Below are 27,877 nucleotides of genomic sequence, written 5' to 3' on the forward strand. Positions count from 1 at the left end.
AGGGTAACAAGGCAGCGAAGCTGCAGCAACATATAGTGCAGAGGGCACAGAGGGTGTCTGTCCCATTTCTGGACAAGAGGACTAAAATAAGGACGACACAGATAAGCAAGAAGAACAGTGAGTAAGCAGAGGAGAGTTGCAGGTGCTGGAGTCCAGTCAAGGAGAGGACACATGACAGCTGGACTGTCATACAATGACTTATTCTTCAGCCAACACACACACACACACACACTTCACCAGTGGGTACTGTACATCAACTGCCCCTGTGGTTACCAAGTGAACAAAAAAGTAAAATAATCAACTCCAGACTCTTTATTGCTTTACAAAACAACTTATTTTATTCTGTAACAAGTACAAAAAAGCCCAACTATTAGCTGTACCATGTTGGAGTACATTAGTCTTTGTCAATAATTGCAACTAATTAAGTCTGTCATTCTGAACCTGGATTAACTGTTAAATAGGTATTAAGCCATTTTATGAGGTCTGTATTTAGAGGAAGTTTAAGTCCATTCTTATTTCACAACGGTGCTGATAAATACAACAGGCTACATTAATCTTTTATAGATTTTAATACAGCTAATATATCTCTTACACCAGCTCAGTGCTGGATCTACTCACAGCAGGAGGCATGCTCTATATATGCATCACATGTCATTACTGGCACTGTACAGCTTCTGTGGGCACCAGATACAATATTGAGACTTCTCCCCACCTACTGGTAGAAAGAGTAAGCGCAAGCAAAGAGCAGATTAAAGAACTATGATATTTCCCTCTATGCTAAGCAAAGCCAAGAGTTAGATGCTTTCTGTCACTGGACATCTTACTTGTGAGCACTGTATTTATAGACCGCTTAGCAACAGTATCTACGTGCTCCAAGTAATACAATCTTCAAATAAAGCAGAACCATCAAAATAAAATCTATTATATACAAATTAAGTTCAACGTCATTACATGGCAGTGTAACGCTTAAATCAATCCCCAACTCCAAATAAGTACTACGCAATATTTTTCACAGATTCTGTAACTTAGCCGGTTTCCTTTAAACTTTCAAAACAATTTTTATCTCATAACCGCATATTAGAACTCTGCAACAACCAAGCTGTTTTTCTGCTTCATCAGATGTGGTCATCTCAACAATTAAAACAGATTCATAAATAAATTAAATACAAGATATACAGAAATTGTTCATTCATCATAAGTCCAGGAAAGGATATAAAGTAAGTACCCTTTTCTGAATGATAACAATTTAAACTTTAACCAACAAATATGAAACATTAGTTACTGCAGGCATAACTGTCAGAGGCTTGGCAATTGTACATACTGAATACATATTAATATCGAATTACTACCTCGAGAGGAAATAACAGTAAATACTTCAGTTGTACATTCTCAAGCAGGTTAAATTCTACTTTTTAAAATACTATGTTGAGAGAAACAGGACCTAAGCCACCACATTTGCATTTTACAGTACATTCACTTACGCTGAGAGTTTAATTTTTATTTTTAAAGAAAAAGCTTCTGAGGATACTTTCATGGGGCTGCAGCGGCTGAAAAAGGAAATTCATGGTTTTAAGACTCTTTCCTGTTTTTCCTTCAAGCTTGTCTTCATAACTCAAATCTCGGAGCCACAAAAACCTAAGAGGATAAACAAAAGGGTGAAAAGAGAACAAATTTGTCCAGAGGATGCTTGAAAAAAATGTGATTGTAGTAATGTACCTGTGCTGACTTTTCCAGTTCTGCTGAGATGACTGAAGTGAATCTAAGGAGGAAAGAAAATCAAACAAAACTAACAGAACTAAGGCAAGCACTAGTTTCTAAATGGCACCATTCAACAATGCAATGCAGAATTCAATGAGCAAATTCGGTAGCCTGAAAAACAAAACAAAACAAGCCTTCATGAAATCAAATATTACCTCCCACAAAATCTTGTGATCTTATAATAAATAAATAAATACTTCTGCCCTTGTGTGTGTCCCTTATTTAAATGTGGCACCAAAACAAACATTTGGTTGGACAAACTCTTGTGTTTCATCTAGCAATACTTCAGTGGCAGTGTTATGCAAAATAAACCATGCAACCAAGAGCAAGCTTTACCAAGTGCTATACTTTGTGTATATCTGTCGAGATTCTAAAAGGTAAGGTGCACATTTTCTGTGTGTGTGTACCAGAGTGCATGCAGCTGTGTGGTTGAATGTGTGTTGTATTATGTTATTTAGTTGCCCAGTGACTGACAGATGTGTGTGCTTGTGTGTGTGGGCTTTTATAGAATGAATATCTTAATAACTTTTTGAATTATCTTCCCACACCCTGGACAAGGAGCCTGGAACTTGTGTAGCCTCCTTGCACATGGGAAACAGGTTAGCAGGTGAGCCGTACGTCCGTGTATTATATTTCCATTGCGTGGTCGCACTCGACAGAGCTTGCAAGGCTCCAACAGTGCCTCAGGCCTAACTTCTTCAACCTCCATCCCCAGATTTTCCTGACTGTCCCCATCTGAGAGCTGCTCATCCTTGAGGAAGCTGGATGGCCACTGTGCCTGGCTTTTCCCTGTAATCATGGTGGGCAGGGGTCGGTCAGCTGTGGAGTGGGAGGGCAGGATGATAGGGTCAGACACCGTCCTGCTGCAGTCTGGGACATCAATGCCAGTGTCGCTGTCATCTTCTTCATCATGGGTGGCGAGCAAGCTGCATGCTGGGATGTCAGGAACAGAGAGAGAATGGGCGAGTCGAGGGACATCTTTGTACCAGTTCTTACGTAGGGCCCAGCAGCGAACACAATACCTCTGGTTAGGTGTGTTATACTTCCTGCATTCTGTGCACTGCCACGCATCCTGAGGGATAAGGGAGATATAAAGTCACACATCTGTGCTTTACAAGCTACAACTACAACCAGCTAAAGCTACAATATATAGTGAGAAGAAAAAAAACAGATAATACCAACCAGCATTAGCAAAAATATTTATACTTTTTGACACTGCATTTATGAATCAGTTTCAGTACTTATTTCAGGCCGTGCTTTCTGGCTCTCTTTTTTCTCCAGTAGTGCGTTGGCACACTGTTGCAGTGCCCACATAGGCCCACCTTTTCTCACTCTTCTGATTATGGTCACAAGTAAATTAACTAAGATGTTATTGTGCTTAACACGCAGTACACAAGCCTTGTTATATTTTTATTTGAATGAAAATCTAACATTTTAGGTTCTCAATGTTGTGTTGATCGTACCCCGTAGCATTATTTTTTACAGTTAAGAGTATTTAGTATCGTGACAACAGGTATACCTCTACCTGTGTAGAGATCTCTGTGTCAGTGTCATCACTGAGACACTGCGAGTCCTCATCTGGCTCCTCCTGCATCTGGATAAATACACAAAATATTTGATCAAACATCAATTAACATTATCCTCTAAACAGGAAATGCTAAATTAAAAATTAACCAATAATTGTATTAGTTAGCATGAGCCTGACTTAACCAAAGATGACAAAGTCTAAAACAAACTCCTACCTCTCGATCTGCTTTCTCCTCCTTCCCTGCACCTCCTCCATCATCATCCTCAGGTGGAGGCTCCCCTTCTCCTCCGCTCCCTTCCTCCAGCGCAGCTTCTTTCATCTCCACACTCACCTGTTCACTCTCACCCTCGGTCAGGAACCAGAGGTCATCTGTAGTGTCTGACACAATGGCCGTGTCCTCTTCCTGTGCAGGAGACAGCTGACACATCAGTCAGACCACCACTGTTACACTCCAATTTATGCCATTTGACATCACGTAATTGTGTGAACAGCGTTAAGTGCTGCTATCAAGAGTAATTTTCTTACAACACATAAAGTTCCTTACTTGGTTAGTGTGGATGTCAGTGGAGCCATTGCTCCTACGGCTGTAGTTACTTCGGAGATTACCCAGAAACCACCAGGGTAGGCCAGAGAGGTCCCACTCGTCCAGAGTAACATCCAGTTTGGGCCGTTTGCAGGCTGACCGTGGTAGGCCTTCCAGGGAGTCTGTAGAGATTTTGAACAGTTAAATCTACAATTTTGAGCAGGTCTTGCTATGAGCATATACTGCTGAGCATATAACAGTTTGCCCACCATCATCTGGCTCCCGAGGTCGTCTCTGGGAGGGGGTCTGCAGGAGAGGCACGTCACTGACAGCCTCCAGCCCTGCTTTGACCAAACCTCCACACAACTACAGAGGGAGGAAGGACAAAAATTAGAACATGGAGCCATAACTGGGCACTTGGAGGACTCGCAGTTCCTTTTCAAGAAGGCCTCTGGGGATTGGAGTGGTGGCACAGGGAACAGGGGGCTGGGCAATTAGGGTACGGGCCAGTGGGGAGGGAGGTCAAGGCAAATTTAGGAGATAAGAGTTACCGAAACTGTGTGGTTTGTAAAACAGGAAAGACAGAGAAAGAGCAGGAAGGAGAGTCAGTGTTGTAATTAAAACAGTAATGAAATCAGAGAGTCAAAGATTTAAGTCCAGTTTTAATATGTCGTATGTGCAAACTAACATAAGTAGGACTTATTCTACAATATGACCCATGGACATAAACTACAAGATACACTTATGTAGAAGTTGAAAGTGTTTTCATATCAGAAAGAAGGCAGAAGCAGAAAGAAATTAAAGAGGCAGTCTAATGTCTCCCATTGCTTACTGTAAATCACAGCTGATGGACTGAAGGAAAAACTTATTGCAAGTTTGATTAGATCTTTAATCTAAATCTGATTGTAGCTCAACAATGTGGTCACTTAGCAGGGGCTTCAAGGTAGATTTAGGAGGGAATCGGAGAGAAGGGTGTTGGAACAAGGGGGTGGGTGAAATGTTTCAGGTTATTGTCAGGCCTGTAGCTGGATCAGGATCTGTGAGCCTCCAGTTCGGAGCAGAGAAGAGAACTCTGACACAGACAGAGAGAGTGACTCTGCCCCCCATCCACTGGGTGGTGCTGGTGGTTTACAAGCGGGTGCTGAAAACACCACCAGACCAAACCAAGGATGGGGTCGTACAGAGACGGTGCCACTCTGTACAAATGCACACCAATGGAGACAGCAGACCTTACCTCCCCTCCTCATTACACACAAGCAGACTGCAGCTCACTTTAGTCTTTCCAATCCACACAAATCATGGTGATATGAGTGTGTGTCACTTGCATTTTACTGAACTTAATTCTTGATTGTTGATGTTTTGGAGCACTTTGTTGTTAAATGTCTGTCATTAATTGTAGTATATGTTCTGTTGTGGTTGTAATTTGAGTTTCACAGACAAAAAAGAGAAACTCCAAAAGGATTATTAACAAAACTTCCTAACTTCAATAAATAATCAGTGGATGTCATATCTTATGACGAAGTCAGTTTGGCACTTAAGACTGTCAGTCCTGTACCTTTGTATTCAAAAGTATTGTGTGTAGTGAGGTGGGAAAGGTTGGGGGGTCTTTGTTTCTCCTTAGCACCATGCTTCAGCTTTACCTGACCACGATCCTCCACTCCGCCATCTACACATTCACGGCCCACAGAAAGATTCTCTGCAGCGTCTGCATTTCAGATGAGACACAGTAACAGAAAGGACACCCCCACCCTTTAATTATAGCATGATACACTCTCTCACTACGGCCTTCTGCTGTGGCTTTGTAGGTCAAGCTGGAAAATAGCCTTCTCCTGGTTCCTGCATCCCCAGAGATGCACTATCACAAGCACTCACAATGTATGCAACAAAGACTGAATTTAGAATATACAGAAGGAATAGGGTGGTGAAATAATCACCATTGCCAGGGATCTTCACTGCAGATCATAACAGGTAAAAGATGCAAGTGAGATAATGATTTCATCAAATACAAAAAGGGAGGAGAAAAAAAGAGACAATTGAATTTCATGTCATCACAAATGTACAATGCACTAACTGAACATAGTTTATCTATGTATATTGCGTGTACTACTAATAATGCCCCCAGACAGAAATATTACTTCACATAGAGTATGAAAAAGGCATTAAATGACTGTGAGACTTACCAGAACAACCAAGCACAACTAAGTACTTCTTGAGCATTTCATACACCGGGCTGTAAAATGAGAATATAAGAGTTTAGAATGCATTTTCTTAATTCAGATGTGTGAACTAGACTTATAGTCCACCATTACTGAGTGCTGACCATTCGGGTGTGGGTGCATACCTCGGGTTTTTGACGGAGAAGCTCTCCACCTCCAGCAGCTCTCCCAGAGGGTCATCCTGGCAGTGGACGATGTGCTGCCTCTGTTTGTCATACAGTTGCTTCCCCATGATGTACTGACCCAAGTAGTGCATCACCTACGCAATAGACAGGTTATTAGATATTGCAAGACACGTATGTGGTACATTTTTACTTGCATGAACACCGTGTCAAAGAACTACTAAACCCAGGAATCTCTGGTAACATCGTCTTGTGAGCCAGTGTAACAGGCTGCAAGCCTACTTGACATTACATCTGACAGCTCACCTCTTTGAGTGTGAAGACTTCTTCCTGGGCTCCGGCAACACGCAGAATCTGCAGGAGCGGGGCCTTTGGTTGTACCTGGGGGGGAAAAAACATAAGCAATATTTAGCATAAAATACATATTGCAGTCTTTATATTGGATAATTGTACATGCAAAGTAGCTGCTGTAAATGTTGTACCTGATTTCCCTCTCCAGGTAGAGTCCTGCATGATGAGCTTGATGCCAGAGTCTGGGGTGATAGAGAGCTCATACTAAAGGAGCAAAGTCTGAAATCCAAAATTGCAACATGTCAGACGAACCAGCCTTCAAATCCCCGATCAATATCATCACATAACGCTGGTGCGGCTAACACCAACGCACCATAACCGTGTCAAGTTATTGTTAGCTTAAGAATTAACGAGATTTAATGGGACCACCTACGAGATTAATACAATCAAATACAGTCAAATACCAAATACCATTACAGACTGCGCCATGATAAGCTACCAGACAGCTGCCTGGATGGAGTCGTTACAAACTCCACCATTACTTTTACCTTCAAATAACAAGGCCAACATTCCTGACACGCCGAGCGTGCTTAACGTTGACTGGGCGGATGTAGCGTTAGTACAAATAAAGCACAATTGCCATCATAACTAGCCAGTTGCATGTGAAATTGAACATCTGTGGAACACTAGCAGGTGACAAATCTGCTACAGCTACTAGCAAACGTGTTAGCTAACGTAACCACAGTGCTAGCGTTAGCTGGCTAGCTGTTTCCTGAACAATACGTTCGCTGACAAAGAGCTCACCGTGATGAGTTGACATTACTTCACTGCCGCTACATTGTTCCACACGCACTGTCGCCTTAACACACAGCCGACATCTTATAAGTATTCATAATATAAGTAACAAATGTGGGGCTTTCAAAAGTGGCTCACTCTAACTTACAGATATGCAGTTATGCTAACTGAACTACAGATTCAAATCGACGAATATGGCTTCAGCACTTCCGGATGCACGGCTACATAAGTTACGAGTGTGGCGCCCCCTACTGTTGGAGAGCTAGCACTGAGGGTAGCATCGTGGCCTCCACTGATAAAATACTGCCTGTTCACACTGAGAGCATTAATTCAAGTTATCAGCTGGTTCACAGAGCATTAACAGAGGTGGGAAGTACAGTTGTAGGTAAGTCACGTTAGGTTACTTCAGTTGTTGTATTTCCACTTACTGAAAATCATTTCCATAGCAATACAGATGATTTGTGCTGCTTCTCTCACACTTAATTTGTACGTTAGTTCTGGCTAGCACTGTTTGTTTCACTGAATAAAGGTTTATACTACTCTCTTTTCATCAGAATGTATACATGTCAAGTTGTGAGCATTACTATTGGCTTTATTGTTGGTTAAAGGGGCACTATATAGTTTTGGAGAATACATTTTAATATTCACAATATTAATTAGGTAATAATGCAAACTCAGAAATATTTTTTTTTCCATAACTGAATAAACTAGCTTGTTCTCAGAGGAAAACAAGGTCCCCAGAACACTGTTTGAAGCTACAATGGTGGCAGGGTCCGCCACATATAAACAATGTATGATTAAGTGTGTCAGTTTGTTTATTCAGTCATGAAAAATAGTGTTTGTTTATTTAATTATTGAAGATCTTTCTCTTCTGATTACAATACGTCCCAAAAACTACATAATAGTCAATAGTAATAATCCACTAATTAATGGTTGATTTGTTATAACCAATAATAAGAAAAAAAGACTAAATATTTTTCACATCCAGCCAGTCTAAATGTATTAGTAATGGCTTAGAAGTTCTCTAGAAAGCATTAATATATATATATTTTTAATATTAACTAAAATTACACTCAGCAGAGTTTATGTGCTGTGACAATGAAATGATATCAAGAATCATATCAAGAAATTCAAAAAATTACGACAAAAATTAAAGAACAAACGCCCCATCTCCAATGAGAAAAAATATTTGAATCAATCCTTCAGGAAGGACCCAGCCCCACCCGCCTCCGTCATTCTGTTTGGCTCCCCAGTCGAGTCTGTCTAGTCCTGCCGCTTCCTGGGCACCGTCATCACCCAGGACCTAAAATGGGAGCTGAACATCACCAGAAAAGCTCAGCAGAGGATGTTCTTCCTGAGGCAGCTGGAAAAGTTCAACCTGCCAAAGACGATGATGGTGCACTTCTACTCTGCCATTATCGAGTCCATCCTCACCTCCTCCATCACCGTCTGGTACGCTGCTGCCACTGCTAAGGGTAAGAGCAGACTGCAGCGCATCATACACTCCGCTGAGAAGGTGATTGGCTGCAACCTTCCATCCCTTCAGGACCTGCACAGCTCCAGGGCTCCGAGGCCTGCAGGTAGGATTGTGGCCGACCCCTCCCATCGTGGTCACAGACTTTTTGAGACTCTCCTCTCTGGCAGGAGGCTGCGATCCATCAGGACCAAAACCTCCCGCCACATGAACAGTTTCTTCCCTGCTGCAGTTGGGATCCTTAACAGGTCCCGGGACCCCGACCCCCACTGACACTGACGCTGAAACTTGGCTTTCCTGCACTCATACCCACCATCGCCCTTGCAGAATTTGGACAGTTTTTATAATTCTTAACAATCTCTAATTTTTAAAATCTATTTTGTCATTCCTTGTACAGTTCTTCCATCTTAATTTATCAATCATCCCATACTTATGTCTCTGTTTGTTTATATTGCTTATTTTATAATGTATATATAATAGTCACTGTTTGTTTATTGTCTTCAATGCTTGCACCTTATTCACCAAGACAAATTCCTCGTTGGTGTAAAATCCTTTTTGGTAATAAATCAGTTTCTGATTCTGATTGTCTGGATCCACACAAAAATTTAAGGATGACTATTCTGGGCCCATCCTCCATTCTTCCAGGTTTACTGGAAATCTGTTCAGTAGGTCTTGTGTAATCCTGCTGACAAACCAACAAACCAACAGACACAAAAACATAATCTCCTTGTGGGAGGTAATAAAGCCAACCTTTTATAAAGGATGCCTTCTTTTGAGCTGTCCAAATATGACTTTTCCTTAAATATTTACTAGCATAGTAATGTCAACCAGTATCTTCAGTAAGCAGCTAACGCACGTATTTCTAATCTGCCTGTTCTGAATACACGGTTATCACACTATCATGTTTATTGCCTTAGTGTAGCTCCATCATGTGTTGTGACGGCAGGAAAGAGTGCATATGTCCTGGTGCATTGTCATTATTATTCCCCCTTCAAGGTTATAACAACACCAGCAATATACTTAACTTTAAACCAGTTGAAATACTTCTCACACATTAATGCAGTAATAATGAAACACTGTGTTAGAAAACCACGTCTTCGTAATGACTACTTGTTATTTTTAAAATTTAGTAGGCTGTATTGTGTTATGGACACATACGTTTGAAAAGTTGTTATTGCAGGACCCTCAATTAAGTATCATACTATTTGTAGAAAAAAGTGCATCAACAAAACCTTAACACACGTGATCTGATGGAAACGAGAAAATGTTATTTCATTCAATAAATGCAACCATGGTTATGAAACATGTGTGCTACAGAATAGTTTAATTCAGAGATAAACATCTCTGATATCCTAGCAAACAGTAAAGAAAACGGGATGGAATGACGATCACAACTCATGGCCCTAACACTTTACAAACATTAGATGTACAAGGAGGCACAAATGCAACTTTTTTCACAGATCTGTAGATACAGTGCAAAAATAAATCATTGAATCCAGTAAATATCAGGCTTTGTTCTTACTGACATTTGTGTAAATAAGGAAGCATCAAGCATATGAACTCGCTCCAGTTGTCCACCCAACAGTCCTTGAGAATATGCCTCTATATTAGGCCAGCTTATTACAATAGCTTATTGGCTGGGATATTATTGACTCTGCTGGAGAAAACAAGCATTGGCCATAAGGCAAGCACGCGTCAAAAGATACAGCTCTTACATTGCAGATAATGGAAATGGCAGCCAGCCAACATATCGTCTAAACAATTCATATAACACAGCAGTGTCTGTTGAGAACAAGGTATAACTCAACTTAATACAGTCTGTGATCTTCATCGCGACCAGACACATTTATCTGATCAATTAGTTCGGTTATTGTGGATATTTTGCAGTTATTGTGAAATGATTAAGTTGGGAGGCAACAATATCTCAGAAACTGTCAACACTGAGTAATTGTAGCTTTAAGAAAAACAATAAAAAGGGTCAGTTGTGACCGTTTTCCTGTTGTCACATTATTAGTAACAGACACAAGTGAGCATGGTCTCTACAAAACACTTGACAATCTTGATAATCTTGCATTCAGATCATTAGAGACATGCATACTGGTATTGGCTGATAATGTGAAAATATCAGCCATAAACCCAAAAAACAAACACATTATCAGCAACATATCGGTGTACCTGTTAAGCAAAAATACCAGAAAGTTCAAGTAAAGAGTTTGGGTTAACATTACCTTCATACTAATATAACGCTGGGCTAACGGTAGGCCTCACCTGGACAACCTCATCTCTAAAATTAGACAACTAAACAATAAAAGTGCTTTGGCAATAATTCAAGTCTTTCATTCTCACCACACATACAGGGGAGCAGAAGGATCGGATGATTGAAGCTGCACCGTATAAAAAAAAAATTAAAAAAATTCCATCTTCACAATAATAGCAGGCCTTTTGAGCATTGATTCCAAAAGTTTCCCCTGACACTAAAAAAGAATGACTAGTATTTATTTCTGGATGACCTCTTTTATTATTATTCTTGTTACTCAAATTTGTTTTAAGGAGACAATTATGCACATTTTCAGTATCATAACTGTATTTTTGGTTTCTACTAGAACAGGTTTACATGATTTGATGCTAAAGAAAACAAAACACATCAGTTGCCTCATACTGTCCAGTGCGGCAGCACTACAACCCTCCTGTGTCTGAAAGACTCTGTTTTAGCTCCTGTCTCTTTTAGGCCCTCCTTACGTGTTCTGACTGGTCAGCTCACACATGCCTGAGCCAGCACTGCTCTTACCTACAGAGCAGTTGTGTCATATCAATTCTTACAGGCCAAACTAGCTGCTAGGCATAAATGATGTAAATGGGTGACATGGTGTGATGTCACAAAGTCACAGAATTAAAGTCGGGACTACTGATGAGGTGTTTCAGGATCAGTGATATCTGTGGGAGAGAGGAGCTTCTGTTGGTGTGGACTTTGACCTTTCGAACTTTCAACATCTTTTTACAAGAACAAGCATATTTAACACACTGAAGGAACGTTAAAAATCAAAAAAGCGCATTAGGTCTCCTTTAAAATGTGCACTAGTGGTCACTAAGTTAGCTTTCATTAATAACTTTCTTGTATTTTCAACAGCAAAAAAGTATGAGTATTAGCATTTTGTTGTCCCAGTTACCCTTAAATTTTAGTCTGATACTATCAATTAAACCATTTAATAATAATTAAAATGCTTAAACCAAAAATGTTGAGCGATTGCATGATAATATTGGACTATTAAAATATTTGTAATTAATGATATATTCATTACTTTCAAAGGTGAAAATGGTCAAAAATAAAAAATAAAATAATTGTCTCTACTAAATAGTTGTTGCTGTTACATAACTAAGCTATTATAGTGTACTGTAAGGTTCGTAACTAAAGTGCATCACCTGATAGAATTATTTTAAAATCGTGGCCACTTTTTACCTGTAAAACTCACTCTCTCTCGCTAATAAAATGAAGACCTAGTGACTCATTGTGAGTAGTCTTTAATAACGTGGAAGCTCCTATTTATAGTGATGAGTGAAACTGTCAAAATTAATGTTACAATGGCCCCCATGCACCACAGCACTGTATCTTGCAAGTTTTACATTTACTAAGTACAAAAACTACTTAACTGACAGCAGACATAACATATTATTACTTCCTCTGTTCTGTGGCTTGGCTCTTCTTTAACTTTCTCTACATATCCCAAGTCGTAGCTTCTGTGTGCTGCCTCTGCAATGCATCACGATAGCAAAGACCATCTTTTCTCAGGCCAGCATGGAAGGAAACATACAGAGCACATATTCAGACTCGATGGCCTTTACAGAATTCTTTGTGACAGAAACAACAAAGGCTCTCCGGGGGACCCCAGAGGCTTTCTTCTGTTCTGCGCTGGGGTTGTCCCCCTCCCCAAACCGCCAGTTTGCCTTCTTGCGGGAGATTCAACTGGCACGAGGAAGCAATGTGAACGGCTGCTGAGTCCTCCAGCCACCAGGGAATAGGGAGAAGTGAGAGGAAGATGTTAATCAGCATGTGGGTGCAACAAGAGTGCCCAGGCATCATGAAAGACCGCGTTAAATTTAGTCTTGAGGAGCCTTTAAGTTGGGAGAAACGTCCACCTTATTCTAAGAGGTCCTGTAGGGAGACGTAAACAACACAGGTTCGTTAAAAGGCAATCAAAGTTCAACTAATTTTATGATTTAAAACATGATCAGATACCTGATCGGAGTCTTCGTTGTACTGTGCTTTTCCTGTCTCCATGTAGTGCGTGTCAATATCATCGACTCCTTCTATTTTATTAGCCTCAACATGTTCTCGCATAACAGAGTATCGGTGCACAAGGAACCTGATGAGGACATAGATGCACGTTAGAAACACCAAGAGCTGAAGTTCAGTACGGGCACCATAAATACATTGTGTTTGTGTGTGTGTAAAGATGAAACACAGTTAACTGACCGTCCTCCACAGATGTATTTCTTAACCAGCCAAACGCCTGCAACAGCACTGATCAGGAGGATCGCGATGACAAATATCACTACGACAGCAGTGCTCGGTGAACCGTGTTCAATCTGTTAAGAGTTACAAAAACAGGAAGGGAAGTGATGTCAGTCAGATGTTAATGTGCTCAGACTGGAAGGTGAACCTTGACACACTGTATTAACAAAATCTTGTGTGCAACAAAGGAAGAACAGGCACTGCTGAATCACTGTGCCAGACCTCAGTGTAAATTCTTCTTCACTGGCCATTCACCATCCGTGTTTTGTTAATAAATCACCCGGTGCTACCGCATGTGCACTTTGTTCAGGAGCTGAGCTGAGGATGTCAGGTGGTAAACAAACAATACTGATACAGCTCTTGTTAATATGTTCTTGAGTGTGTTTCAGACTGAACATTTAGCAAAAAACTGTTTCCTTCAGCTTGTTTTTTATGTGTTTTCAATTTGAGTGAAAAGTTGGTGCACTGATAGAATCAAAAATGGGACAAAGTGAAATGGAAATACATATTAAATTGTTTAAAAATCTTATAAATAACAACAGACATGAACTCAAAATTGCACTAAAGAAAAAAAAAGCAGATCTACTGTATGTGTGACCTCTCTCAAATGAGTACATAACAAACTGCATGCATCAAACACTTAACCGTAACCTAATAGAAACATTAGTTTGAACTTCCTTTTGCAGATTTTCAAGACATTTAAGTTAAATTTGCACATTAGGTTGCAAACTTGGCTTATGTCACATTGCTTCCAGACATCCCATCCACAACTTCAATGTGGATCATGCCACAGAGCAAATGTCCCCCTATATTACTCTACACCCACCCAATCTTTTTCCCAGAATGAGAACTTACCAGAGAATTTGGAGAAAGGGCGTTGCTGGTGCACATCCTTCTCAGGTCTGTCTCCTTCCTCTCTGGCTGGAAACCTCCCTCACACTGGTCTCCTGGAATCTTTCGGTAGCTTAAAAGTAAGACGGGACAAATAGACACAAGAAAGAACAATGGCTTCATCAGCGGTGTTTATAACATTCAAAAAATATGGTTAAATCAATAATCTGTAACAGACCTCGGGAAGTCCGGTGTTCAACATTTCTTACAGTGCTTGTACTTGAATTACTGTTGGCTCTTTAGCTGATCATATAACCCACAGTCTAAGACTTGAAACCTATATTACCAGTTTCTTATCTCCTACTGTAAACGGCAGCTGAGAAAAGAGCCAAAAAGATCCAAGATGAAAACAGCCATCCTAACCCACTGGTCTGTAGCTGTTCAGTGGTCCCATTTAAACAAAACTCCAGAGGACGGCTCTTCAGCTCTTCCTGCAGCACACAGTCCGAGCTGTTCTCTGGACGGTAATATCCAAAGTCACTGTAAGATAGAGCAGAGGCACACATCCTTTAAAACACTGCACTCTAATTCAGTTTATACCATGGTGACACAAACTGCAGGATAAAATAGACATGATCTGTTTTGCTATTACACAAAAACATACCAGTGATAATCATTCACTGTACATGCACAGGGGGACAGCTTCTTAGTGACAGCGTAGTCCCTCCCATTACAGCAGACGGAGTCTTTCCTCAGGCGTAAGAAGGTCTCTTTGAAGCCCAGCACACAGCCATCATTAGCTCCACTGATGTCTGCAGAGTGAGCCAGCCACTCTACATAGTCTCCTTCAGTACCTGCACGTACATAAACATATAAACACACACACATGCACACACACACACACACACACACACACACACACACACAAAAACTTACTGAGTACTTCCTGTTACACCAACCTGTCACCCCCTGTATCCTCTCATATACTCACAGTCTCTACCGAGGAGCTTCCTGAAGTCTATGGTGATCACCACCCATTTACTGAAGTTGTTCCTGTAGCCCCACAGGCTGACGTTCATGGAGCGCGAGCCAGGCTCACTGTCCATACCGCTGAAGCGAAGCGGGTCGTTGGTGAAGTTGTACGTATGCCAGCATTGCCCTTCGTCTGTGGAAAATCTGAGGATTGAGGACAAAGAAAAAAAAAAAATATATACACATATTTAAAAATGAAAAGATTATACAAAATTTTAAATAAAAAAGAGATTGTCTAATAATAAGGTATATTCACTTGATTTGATTGACAGGTGAGTTGGTGTGCTCTACAGCCACCAGTAGCCCTCCAGAGTCCAGTATAGCATAGTGATGGGGCCCCTTGAGAGCCAACAGCCATGAGTAGCCACCGTCGTCAGACACATACACATCAGGGGAGAGAGTTGACTCTGCATCGCCAACGCTGCCTGGAGAAATAAGAAGGCAACGTCAATACGAGACATCTAAACAATGCAGGGAACTGATTTCAGAGTAGAGAGATTTTTTTACCATGGGCCAGAATGAGGCCCACAGCGTTGGCCTGTGAGACAGGCAGAATGGGGACGTTCATCTTCATGGTGGTGCTGTAGGAGGCGTGGATGTGAAGTCTGCACTGTAGAGACACATTAATTAGACTATTGTTGGTACTGAGTCATACACTCACAGCAAATAGTCATATATCAGATGAAAAGACAAAAAGCAGATTTTAGCAAAATTACTAATGCATCCCCATCACATACACAAATCACTGCAGGCATAATGAAAAGACAAGAACATATATGTAATTTATTATAATGTACATAAACGTATGTAAATAAACAATCTATTTGTGTATGTGTGTTCTCACTCTGTTAGGCCTGTTAGTAGACGTCTCAGTGTCACAGTGGCTGTTCTCTGGTCTGCGCAGCGTCTGCCAGTTTGCTCCTTGGTCAAAGGTGATCACCGTCTCTACTGAACCATCTGCAAAATGAGCAAAATAAAGGGCAATAATGTTTAATTCTATTGTCAAAAATTAAAAGGGATTAACATGGAGTGGCCATACTGTAAATACAAAGTGAATTTGGAAGTTTGTTGAATTCCAAAATGCGACCCAAAAAAATGTCAGTGCATGTTGTGCAGTGTGTCGACCCACCCTGTGTGAGTATGCTCGTCAAATAGACGCCCCTGAGCGAGCTAATGGGGGTGAAGTCAGTGTCACTTCCTGTGGTCGTGTAAAGATGGCGCTCCAGAGACTTGGAGAACACGGCTCCTCTGTCGTCCGACACGTAGATGGTTCCAACACCAGAGTCTGGTCCACACACACACACACACACACACACACACACACACACACACACACACACACACACACACACACACACACACACACACACACACACACACACACAGAGCAACCTTCAGGATCTTATTCAAGAACGCCTGAGAAAGCTGTGTGCTTGATGGTTTTTCTGTATTATCATCTCATTATTAGCATCTTCTGTAATCGTCAACACTGTCAACATCATTATCGTCCACAGCAATCATCACTATCAGCATCCTCATTGGTTCTCACCTCCGGGGTCGTCCACGTGCATGAATATCATGTCCTGATTGGCTGACAGGATGGAGTAAAACTGCTCGTGGTTGACTGTAGGAAGCTGAGCCATGTTCCACACCTCGCCTCCGTCCACTGACACGTGGATCATACGTTCTGTGCCCTAACAAACATAAGACAAACATGTGAGAGACGCAGCTCATTAACTTTGATGATGCTGTATATCCAAAATGAGCGCGTAAAAAGGGTCTTGTAGCAGGTCAAGAGAAGCAATGCCCTGGGCAGGACTCATCCATTTTTAAATGACTTTTTTTTGGCGGGGGAACACTTGCTGCCGTCAGCTTCTAAATGAAGCTCTAGCTTTGCATCTTAAGCCAGCAGCTTTCTACAGAGTGCTGTCATGCTGTACGGACTGTTTTCATACCTGGCTCGAATCACTTCCAGATGTGGCCTGGCTGATCTGATCACATTCCAATTACGATGCATATTGCACACATTTACAGCTGACGTGTGGGTTTCTTTTTTTTTATATCCAGACACAGATTGCATGCTCATGGCCAGGTTTAACTGGGGTCAATGGCTTGAATGGCTCGATATCCCTTGGAGGGAGTGATGCAGTATGTTTTTTGTTATTTGGGTGAACTCATCCTTTGAGACTCAAGCCTCACAAAATTCACAGAGGGAGGCAACATTTAAACAAAAATGTTAGTGGGTGTCTTAATATGTATGGTTATCACTTTTGTCTGTTAAGAAACATTTAACACAAGCAAGGATGGAGGAAAAAACACATACCGTATGCATCAGAAAAACAGAGCAAGAACATATTCTGCTCTTTGAGGCAATAACAACAAGACGCAAACGCAGACACACACAAACACAAACACATACTGTGCCAGTCATGATGGAAGCAAAAACAAAGCGCCCTCCGAGCACAAAAGAGTAAACTCTTGTTGCAATGGTCTGGAAACTTCGACCATAGTCTGCTGTCTTCCTCAGCTCCAACATTCCTCTGTCATCTAATAGAAAGAAAGGGGAGTTATCAAAATGCTTTGCTTAATTTCATACATATGTGTGACTTTACTGTCTTCACTTACTGCATGATCCGTTGTAGTTTGTTGTGAAGTAGATGCTGTTTTTTGGACCCCTGGGTGTGAGAATAAGAAAGAGTGAAGGAAGGATTTAGAAAAGGAAAAGGGGAAAAAGATTGAGAGCACATTTTTTAACATCTCAAAGTTGTCTGAGTTCAAATGAAATCCACTTTTGGAATTTGTAAAGATCACAGATTATGGTTGTGGTTCGTTCTAAGTGCTGTGTGAGCGAGGCCCACATCGACCCCCCGGGCTTCACTCCAGGCCCTCTCTGGTTTTGTTTGCTGCCAAAGGGGACGAAGGTTTTCACACTGCAAAGATTCTGCTGGTTCAAGGACTGTGGGCTGCATAAGAATGTCGCTGCTGACTCATGATTCAGTCTGACAGCAGCCTCAGCTCCCTCGCTCTGCAGTCAATTTAGGTCGGGGCCTAAATGACAGCTGTGGTCACGCAGGGCTATCACAGTGTTCCCTCAATGCAGTGCTAACAACCGCAGGCTGACACCACAACCTTGTGTGAACTCTGGTGCCCAGAGGAAACCAGAGTCAGGAGAGCGATCCAAAGTGTGGTGAGAAAGACAGCTGGAACAACAACAGTGGACAAAGAAACACATACTCCTGTTGCACCAACAACAAAGATGCAAATGTAGGATGTGTGGAAACAAACATGGACAAAGCGGTGTCAAATCCAGTCAGGGTGGACAGTGTTTCATATCCTTTCACTCAGAGATGACTGACATATCAAAGTGATACTATGCTCACTTGTAGATTCATGTAAATAAAAAGTGGTATAACATATATGAAGGGACAGTGTGATAAGTATTAAGGGAGGACATGGAGAGAAGGGGGATGTTATGTATTTTTTTCTTTTGTTAAGGGGAGGGTCTACGGAAGCCCTGAGAGGCAACTGAGAAAAAGAAAATTCTAGTTGTCCATTTTCTTCCTTTTTTAATTTCATTTTCTTAGGTACCACAAGAGCTTTTAGTCCTTTTTAGGACATGTAGTAGTGATGCTTTAACTAAAATAAGTAAAAAAAGAAACACAAAAGAAAGAAAAATAAATCCTAATAATACTAATGTGAAGAACAAACAAAAAGAAGAAGAACAGAAACTGCCAGTTTTGTCTTCCCCTTCTTCCTGAAAGAAAGAAAAACTGCAAAAGGGTCGCCAAAACTTTTTTCTCACTTGCCTCTCAGGGCTTCCATAGAAGTATTATTATTCATGGTAGGACAGAGGTGGATCTTTAATAATTTCATATTCCAAATAAATATTTCATGTCATCTATTCAAAGTGACATTAAACGATGATTGACTGCTGTGTGTGCGCCCTTGATCATAAAAAGGCTAATGCTAATTATATCAGAACTATTCTTAAGTTAAATGTATCATAAACAGTTAACCCATAATATCAACTTTGCCCAATAACTGTTCATTTAGTAGCTCATTCTTTAAAAATAGAGAGCAGGAATGCTGGGTAAATCAAACACACCGTAGTAAGCTAACAATCATTTTGGCACTTGCTTATTCCACATCAGGGTAATCAAGACAAAGACGACCAAACCAAACATTAATAACCCTGCTTTTATAAAAACAAAAGCTTCAGGCATCCTCTCTACCTCAGTCATTTTCTTAATCTCTGATGTTTGTCTCGGTTTTTTCGCTGCGCCATCTGTTACATATTCAAGATCCCACATGTCTTGTGTGTATTTATAACTCATTACAAAACTGACAGATTCTCACCATCTGACCAAACAAACACTGTCATGGATCTTCCTCCAGGTGGCACCAAAGTCCTCAGACAGCCACAGGTCCAGCTGGAGGGAAAAGGCTTAGTCAGTAAAGAACGATTCCTTAACTTTGCAACTGAATTCTAATGTCTAATTAAGAGAGATGAGTAAGTCCACTTTAGCTTATTAAAACTCTAAACTGCTGACAAAAGGAAGTCTGCATGATTGCTGGTACCGTGATACTGAGTGTCAGGAGTGTGTTGCAGTCCCCAGGGTTGTACAGCATCTGAATGAGCGGCTCAAATGGCAGGTCAGTCGGAACAAAGGTCATGCCAAAGTCCCGCGAGCGAAACAGCCGAAACCCACCGACGTCTGACACATCACCAGTGAGCATCACCTGAAATCAGACACAGAGAAGAGCTCTTAGGGAAGAAGGAACCTTCAAAATGTACAACCACAGGGTGGAGCTTCATGAATTGCTTTGTTATAAGGCAAAGACATGTACGTTTACGGGGAACGTAAATTTTTTCTCTCCCCAAAACACCTCACCTTTCCAGAATGGTCGGGGCTGATGGCGATGCCGAACTCAGTCTGGATGAAGGTGTGGTTGATCAGGTGAGTCACATCTTTAAACGTCTTCCCGTAGTCTTCACTGACACAGTGACAGAGACTTGCAGTTAGACCAGTATGACAAATATTTTACTTCTTTTATTCTTTTTTAGTGTCCCATCATCAACCACCGGGCATTTCTCACCTCCTGTAGAGGTTCGACTGGCCAAAACGCATCATGAACAACGGCACCTGAAATGTTGTCAAGACCAGCAGCACCTGGGACAAGATAGCAGGGATGAGCTATTTTAACAACACCTTGGACTCCTGACTCTTTTTCTTTTCTTCATTTTCATTCATATTTTCACTCATGTAAACAGACTCACCCCTGATCCGTCTCCAACCCAGGCCAGGGACAGTGACCCCATGGTCCTCACTTTGAAGGTAAACTGAAAAAAAAAAGCAAAGAAAAATAAATCAATTCTAGCAAAATGTTCCTTGACAACAACCATGTCGGATTAAGACTGAGGAAAGTTCTGTGCTGATGTGACATTGCTTGCATGATCCTGTGTCAGGTCATCAAATGAAGTACACACAAAGGCTCCTAACAATAATTGCTCCCCGAACAATATATGCACATGACCATTATCATTTTTTCTGATGAAATTGTCCATTGTGTTTACATGCTTGTTTTACTTACACAAGAATATCACCAACTCTTAAGAGAACATGATGGCAGAATAACTAAGAAGGATTTCACATTTTATTTATATTTTCGGTTGTGTGTTCTTCTTTTGTTTTCTTAAATGTAGAATACTTTAATCAGGGCTCCAGGGTGCGACTGTTTTGGTCGCACACATGAAAACCTGTCAAATGCAAATCAATATTAGCTAGTATTGAAAGTGCAAAAACATGGCAACCACTTGAATGAATGTCATCAATTACACAGTAAAGATATTTAAATTAAAATGTATTATTGGGGGGTAGCTACATTTGTACTGGTGCCCCTAAATGGAAAAGTTAGGTGCACCCATCCAATTCCAATGTCAGATTATTAACAATTTAAAGTTAATTTCTCTGTCAAAGGGTGTAATTGCAATATTATGCCATTCTGTTATAATTATACATCATTGGCACAAAATGGTCTTGAGCTGAGAGTACACGACTAGAAATTAGTCTAAAATATACAACACATGAGAGTTTGTGTGTGTGTGTGTTTCCATCACCCGCTGAACACGACACACAGCAGCCGGGAGGACAGCATGAATTGTCCTTACTGTCCAAAGTAACTCGGCCATTTGGATGCACTCTGCGTGTGTGACCTACATTCCTGCCCAAATGACAAAGCTGAGGCCGGCGAACAAGACAATTACTGATGGTCCGGGCACAGCAAGAACACACACACACAAACACACACACACACACACACACAGTTATACACTGAAATTATTCTGACGATAAAATACAAAAATGTTTACTTTTCATATACTTATTCATTTAATTCTCAGACTAAAGTTCAGAATACAATCTATAAAAAAAAGTGTTACGTAACGAGAAGTGAGTTTAGACCTGAACTTTTCTTGCACAAGAGCACTGACTGCAAACAACATTCCAGTCTATTTATCCAGAGTGACGTTCAAGAGTTTGGTCATTTCGGAAGCGTATTGAGCCACAGCTCACGTTGTTTTGGAGTCTGACGAAAGTTTCACCCCCCCCCCCTCTCTTTTGCTGGCGGGGCAGAGATGTTTACAAGGTGAGCCCGGCCCAGGAGAGTCTGCATACAGCGCCATAAAGCCACAGGAGAGGGCCAGGTCTGCCCGCTGGAAACTCCTTGTAAATAGGTCCAGTGGAAACTGGCTTGCCCCCGCCGGCCGTCCAAGTGTGTGAACACAACTTTCCATCTCTCCTCTACATTCATCACATCATCACACTCTCCCTGCATCCATCTTTTCTTTCATCTATTGATCGCTTGACAAACTCTTCTCCCTTCCTTTGCAGTCATCCAATAGTCTGTTGATCAGACACAAAAACGTAAAGCATGACGTGTCTGGTCCTCCTTTCAGACCTTTAAACCAAATTTCACCTTTAAATCTGAACATTGTTACTGAAAGTTATTTCTTTCTACCAATTTTCTGTTGATCTTTTAAATCACTCCGCATCTTTTCAAAAAAGCCCTTTAATAATACTGGCATACTGCTTAATACTGTGTCGCACCACCATGTTCTACAATAGCTCAGAAAATACAAACATTGGCTTTTATGGAGGTCCTTATGCATTTCAAGATTCAGGATCAATTCAAATATTATCATACAATCAGGAATGTACAAAAAAAAGATAAACTAAATGTACGGTTATGTAAACAGATGATCAAATGATAAATCATATTTTTGTGTTTTAGTGGCTGTAGGGAGACAAGAGGTGTTTATTTGGTTGTAATTTGCAATCTCACCGCTAGATGCCACAAAAATCTACACACTGAGCCTGTAAGCAAAGCAGCACTTTGTGCTAAATGCTAGCGTCAGCATGCTAACATACTAACAATCAACATGCTGAATTGAAGCAGGTATAACATTCAAAATTGTAGTTCACTGTGCTAGCATGCTAACATTTGCTAAGTAGCAAACACAAAGTACAGCTGAAGCAAACTACCGCTATTGACCAGTATATAGTAGTTCTATTTTTAAAACTCAAACACTGAATTAAAAAAAATGAGCTGGGCAATACCATATTGTATAAAACCTACTTCAACAAGGGAAACTCATTTTGTTTTATTTGTCTATAAAATTACAGAAAATAGTGAAAAATGTCGACAAGTGCTTCACAAAGCCCAAGATGACCTCCAGTATTGTCTTGTTGGTCTACAATCCGAAGATATTCAGTTTACTGTCAAATATTTACACTTGTAAGCTGGAATCAGAGAATTTTGCCATTGTTTTTTTCTTAAAACGATGAGCATGGTAAACTTTATACCTGTCTTGACAAAGATCAACCTGGTAAGAAACGTTTCAATGCAGAGGTGAAAAAAGTGTGCTTCTTGGCCTCTACTTATCCAATGTTATACCTATAGGAAAAAGCTATAAAACATACACACCAGACACTTTCAGGGTGTGCAAGGACCTACATACACATAACTTATTTCCATTTCAAAAATGTGCAATGACAATAACCACCCAGAACACAGCAGATTAACAGGTTTCTTGTTGTGTATTGTCTTAGGATCAGCCCTTTGATAATGTTTCTGTTGGCTGCAGGTTTACCTTTGTTACATTTAACAACATCTGTTCTTCTGAAACGCCTACTGGACAAATGTTGACTTGACCAGCAACAGTTCACTCAGTCTGAGACCCAACAACAATTGAATTACAAATCAAGAGGCTGAGGAAGTTGTGCTTGAATAAAACTGCTCTTTGATCCGACTGGACAGGAGAAAGGCACAATCACGGAAAGATTGTGTTCTGTGATGGTGAAAACAGAAGGATAGAGGGAGACGGTGAAGAGAAGAAAAGCCACGATTACTCAGCAAAAAAAAAAACAAGAGATAAATGTCTGACCCAGTTGGACGTTACCTCACAAACCAGACATGACCTCATGCTGTATCACATGTTGAATCTGCTCTGAAAAGGCTCCTCTAAGCTACTTCTGCACCTCAGCTCATGAAAGTCTGGCATTCAAGGTGTGTGAGAACATCCACTTTTTAAAAGTTAACAACAATGCTGCACAAGTGAGTATCACACACGCTGCTGTACATGAAAACACACACACACACACACACACACACACACATATATCCATGCAGACGAAGCTACACACAGTGTGGGTGGGTGGGAGCACAGTGAAGTCCTCCCTCAGAGTTCAGACGCCAGCACAATGAGCTCCTTATTCCCTCTGCTCAGGGTTTTAACCTTTCAGCTGCAGTCGTGTTTACGCACATAAAACTTCAGAAGAGGAGGTCAAACTCTCTGGGCTCTGATCTCACACATGAGGCTGTGTAGACCAATCCTCTGATGCTGGGCTTAAATTTGCGGGCAGAGCAGTAAGCTGGGTTGTATTAATGCCCATATGATCGTTATTGTTCAAGAAAACCAGAGCATGCTAAACACGCCGACTGTCTACTCATGTCTCGATTAACACTTCAGTCTGTGCAATGTTGACACGTCAATTTCAGTCTTGTGCTGAAAGGATAGGTCGCTTAATCAATTAGCATTTGACATTTAGCACGGCTAAAAACAAGGTTACCATCCTAACCCTAACATGAATTGGCCATTTAGAGCGCCTGCATGTTTCCATAAAAATATCATGAGGAAGCGATGCGGTTTATTGCCATATCAATTTTATTTGTCCCACCCATAGTCTGATATTATTAATTAATTTATCATTTTAGTGATTCCCCAACATTTCATCAAGTCAAAATCGATTTAGTTTGTTTGGTGACAGAATCCCCAAGTAAAATTCCCAACAGCCTCAGCTATTCGTGCTAACACGCTAAACTAAAATGGTGAAAATGTCTGCATGCTAACAGAGTCATTACAGCATGTTAGCATGCTAATGCTAATATTACAGTTAGCTCAAAGCATTGCTGTGTACAATGGTGTGTTTCATCAGAAGTCCAATCTAAAAGCGTCATGGACGCTTGCATGGCAAGTCTGCGAACTCCACAAGCAGCTACAGCATCTGATTTTACACGTCGGCTCCTAACACTCTCAAAGACTTCTATCAAGCACAGATCAACTGAGTGAAAGTGGAAATGACAACTAGAAATTGTATTTAATGCACGTTTCACAAACACCATATGAAGTAAATATTGATGGAGCGGTAAAAAGTAATTGTTCACTATGTGCACTGCTATTCTGCTGTGATGTCATCCGTGGTAATGTTGGCGAACTCGGGCTACACCGATCTTGCCCGTTTCCAACTTTGAATTCCGACTTTGATGGCCATACCATGGCACATTTCTGTGTCAGAGGTTGTTTTTTTTTCCAGAGTTTCTAGTGCAACAGAAAGCCCATAGGTAATGACCTCACAGAGTCACTTGCACAGCTGAAGTCTTGTTCACTGCTCTCTGATATTTCACAGACCAAACAATTAAATGAGTATTCAGGAAAGCAATTGGCTGTTGCTTAGTTTCAGTCCTAAATCAGCAAATCCTCACATTTGAGAAGCTGGAATTAGCAAAGTTTTGCTGTTTGCCGCACTTAAATGACTAAGCGAAGATTGTTGCCAACTGTTAGCACTGGCAGACATTTCTCCACCTATTATGACTGAAGATGTGAACGTTCAAGTACAAGTCTACCTCAGAGTCCACAAGTGCCTCTTTATTTTCACTAGTTTGTTGATCTCATCGGATGTCTCTCCCTGTACATCAACAAACCCATACTTTCCATAACTCTCTCTCGTTCCCTCCTTCTCACCATGTGGAACATGCTGCTTTTCTTGGTGCTCAAACAGCTGGCTGCGACCCAGTTACGCTTCACCCTGAAAACAGAACATGTTTTTTCTCTGGACTGAGTGGGGTGAAGAAGAAAAAAAAACAGGAAAAAAAAAAAGAAACAGCAAGCTAGTTTGTAAACCAGACAGAGTCAGCTGAATGGACCTTACACAAACATGTACAAAAGAGAAATGAGGCAAAGCTTGTGCTGGCTAACAAAACACATCCTGTGTTCTCTATCCGGCCCAAAATAGCATAAAATCTGAAGGTGTAAGGTTAAACTTCTCTGCTGACTTCGAGCTTATGCTACTGCTCTAAATGCTCCCACGACCTTGTCTGATCTCGTCCTGCAGCTCGGATAATAAAAAAACTGGTTATTTTCAAGTCCAGCAAAAAAAACATAGGGAATGTTCATGAACGACAAAAAGAGACGCTCTCTGTGAGCACGCCGAATCGTTTTCATGCTCAAAAGCTGCTCCAGGTGTCTGTCTGAGCCACAGAAATGATGTAACGTCCACTTCTTCCATCACTCATACACACACACACACACACACACACACACAAATACACACACGCAGAGCAGGAAGACTGTCCTGTGGAGATCTGTAGCTTTTGACCAAGTTGTTATTCTTGAACATTCCTCTGGACATCTGGGTTGTTCTTGTTGTGCTTCCTATTACAACATGTTCAGCACTAAATCAACAGAAGGTGTCACTTGGCCTATTATAAGTTGGGATCGAGCCCAATATAAGACACATTTAGTTTGATCTCGATCACGGGTACAAAAACACAAGAGAATCACCAGGAGCTCTTCCTCCATGAACGATCTTTTAAACCAGTATCGAAGACGACATCAGCACACAGGCATCACCCGACTCTGCGGCCTGTTGCTAGACTGCAAAAACTAAATGTGTAGGAATCCGTGTTGTCACCCGGCATCAGTAGTCCATCACCATCACAGTTACGTAACCCACAGTGAGCAGGCTAATGGGTTTGACCTGCACCGACGACCTCACATTACTTGAGATCAATTTAAAAGAAGAAAAAAAAAAAAGTGTAACAGAGCGGAAACAACATGGATTGTCAGTGCATTATTTAAGCAATTTGTTATGTATTCATTTAGTTTTAAGTGTCGTGTTTTTCTGTGCCCTCTTTAATGCCAAACCAAGCTATTATTCTTGCTATTATTATCATTCTCAATTACAAGATAATTGCCAGTTCAACCATCAATTTAGTTAACTAATCATCAACTATTTCTATGGTTGATTAATCACTTCAAACATTATCTGGTTCAGACACATACAAACTGAAGGACTTACACATTTAAAGGTTTGTACTGCTGTTCAGCCAAAAACAAGCAGAATGAAGATGTCACCGTGGACATTGAGAAATGACACTTTTTTCGTTATTTTGTGGACTAAACAATTGATCAGATACTTGAACACATCATTGGCACGTTCATCATGAAGGGAAATAATACTTAAGTGGTCATTATGGACTAATTATGGACTGTAAGTTGTTCAAACTGAGCCCTGGGGAACTCATTCCGAACCTTTTAATGACCAAACAACTGACTGAGAAAGTAATCATTTCAATTATTGATCATGGGTCATTATAAGAAAAACACCTGTAATGAAATTACAGTCCAGATCGAGATACTTTTATTAGGGCTTATTTTTGAATGCCATTGTCATTAAATCAACCAATCATTTGGCTGATGGGTGAATTTTTACTTACATTTTAATACCAGGGAAATTAAAAAACTCTTTCTGAGAGGCTTGTTTCATGAAATGTTTGTCATATCTGCTTGAAAAGTGACCTTTACTCTGAAACTGATAGCAAAATAGTTGCAGATTAACTTCCTGACGGCCATTTAATCGACTAATCGTTCCATAGAGCTGTCGAAACATTATTTCATTAGTATATTGTTCAATTCGTGTTATATTAGTGTTCATGATTATTGAAAAGAGGTTGGTGTTGTGGACATTATGAGCAGCTCTATGTGCTGAGCGGAGCTGAGCTGAGTGACCACACACAGACTGAACTCTGGGTGAGTTAACTGCAGCAAAAGCTCTGGAAAACAAAGACCACTCTCCTCCTTACGAGAGTTCGTGTTTAAAAGGCGGGTAAAAGTGAAATAAGTTGCTTACAGAGTGGGAGTTGTTGTGCAGGGTTGCCTCCACTCCAGGCAGCGCTGTGCACGTCTGTTCATTCAGTCCTGCGCTGCGCTTCGAGAGCTCCGTCCTCTCTGAACTATGTCGCTCCTCATCACTGCCGAGCTCTCTCTGCAGCCTCCTCACAGCTGACATCTTCTCGTCCTCCTGGAAATGTGCGCCGAGCGCGCAGCAAAACAACCCGAGCGCCAAAATGCAAGATACGGTGCTCATGTTCACTAATTAAAAAAAAAAGGGCTGCCCAACTTTGAGTTCAGCGAACAACTCTCGTGTCCCCACACTTCTGGGCTCCACATGCCCCCCTCA

At 41.0% G+C, this 27,877-nt stretch overlaps 2 protein-coding genes across 7 annotated transcripts; both read right to left on the reverse strand.

Moving 5' to 3' along the window:
* Positions 1 to 311: 311 nt before the first annotated feature.
* mdm4 (MDM4 regulator of p53) lies at positions 312 to 7,450 on the reverse strand. 6 transcript variants are annotated; one of them, XM_030419747.1, is made up of 12 exons: positions 7,243 to 7,450; positions 6,630 to 6,717; positions 6,454 to 6,528; positions 6,151 to 6,284; positions 5,990 to 6,039; positions 5,450 to 5,514; positions 4,079 to 4,175; positions 3,831 to 3,991; positions 3,501 to 3,689; positions 3,278 to 3,352; positions 1,717 to 2,830; positions 312 to 1,635 (listed from the first exon to the last, which is right to left on the reverse strand). In XM_030419747.1, the coding sequence occupies exons 2-11, from the start codon at positions 6,699 to 6,701 to the stop codon at positions 2,261 to 2,263; spliced, it is 1,488 nt and encodes a 495-aa protein (XP_030275607.1). In that variant the 5' UTR covers positions 6,702 to 6,717; positions 7,243 to 7,450; the 3' UTR covers positions 312 to 1,635; positions 1,717 to 2,260. The 6 variants fall into 6 exon arrangements, with proteins under 6 accessions (XP_030275607.1, XP_030275603.1, XP_030275608.1 ...); XM_030419743.1 differs by having other exon boundaries at positions 3,501 to 3,704; positions 7,243 to 7,449; XM_030419748.1 differs by having other exon boundaries at positions 3,284 to 3,352; positions 7,243 to 7,448.
* A 2,505-nt stretch (positions 7,451 to 9,955) lies between these two features.
* On the reverse strand, positions 9,956 to 27,877 carry LOC115583690 (sortilin-like). The gene is made up of 20 exons (XM_030420802.1): positions 27,548 to 27,877; positions 20,359 to 20,421; positions 20,178 to 20,251; positions 19,973 to 20,075; positions 19,659 to 19,820; positions 19,437 to 19,510; positions 17,706 to 17,755; positions 17,500 to 17,627; positions 16,630 to 16,774; positions 16,210 to 16,365; positions 15,925 to 16,037; positions 15,588 to 15,690; positions 15,337 to 15,505; positions 15,040 to 15,224; positions 14,713 to 14,902; positions 14,472 to 14,588; positions 14,073 to 14,181; positions 13,179 to 13,291; positions 12,942 to 13,068; positions 9,956 to 12,857 (listed from the first exon to the last, which is right to left on the reverse strand). Exons 1-20 carry the CDS (start codon positions 27,782 to 27,784, stop codon positions 12,843 to 12,845), a joined length of 2,433 nt encoding a protein of 810 aa, XP_030276662.1. The 5' UTR covers positions 27,785 to 27,877; the 3' UTR covers positions 9,956 to 12,842.

Source organism: Sparus aurata, chromosome 6 (assembly GCF_900880675.1).
Source record: "Sparus aurata chromosome 6, fSpaAur1.1, whole genome shotgun sequence".
NCBI classification, from domain to species: Eukaryota; Metazoa; Chordata; class Actinopteri; order Spariformes; family Sparidae; genus Sparus; species Sparus aurata.

Bases quoted from the DNA above. Each gene is read 5' to 3' on its own strand.
- mdm4 (XM_030419743.1), bottom strand. From the start codon at position 6,701: ATGAGCTCTCTATCACCCCAGACTCTGGCATCAAGCTCATCATGCAGG. The intron at 6,529-6,629 runs GTACAACATTTA...TTTCCCCCCCAG, and splicing joins TACCTGGAGAGGGAAATCAG to GTACAACCAAAGGCCCCGCT. The intron at 3,992-4,078 runs GTGGGCAAACTG...AAATCTCTACAG, and splicing joins ACCTCGGGAGCCAGATGATG to ACTCCCTGGAAGGCCTACCA.
- LOC115583690 (XM_030420802.1), bottom strand. From the start codon at position 27,784: ATGAGCACCGTATCTTGCATTTTGGCGCTCGGGTTGTTTTGCTGCGCG. The intron at 17,628-17,705 runs GTAAGTGAAGAC...TCTTTCTATTAG, and splicing joins AAACTACAACGGATCATGCA to ATGACAGAGGAATGTTGGAG. The intron at 14,182-14,471 runs GTTAGGATGGCT...CTTACTTTTAAG, and splicing joins GAACAGCTACAGACCAGTGG to CTACCGAAAGATTCCAGGAG.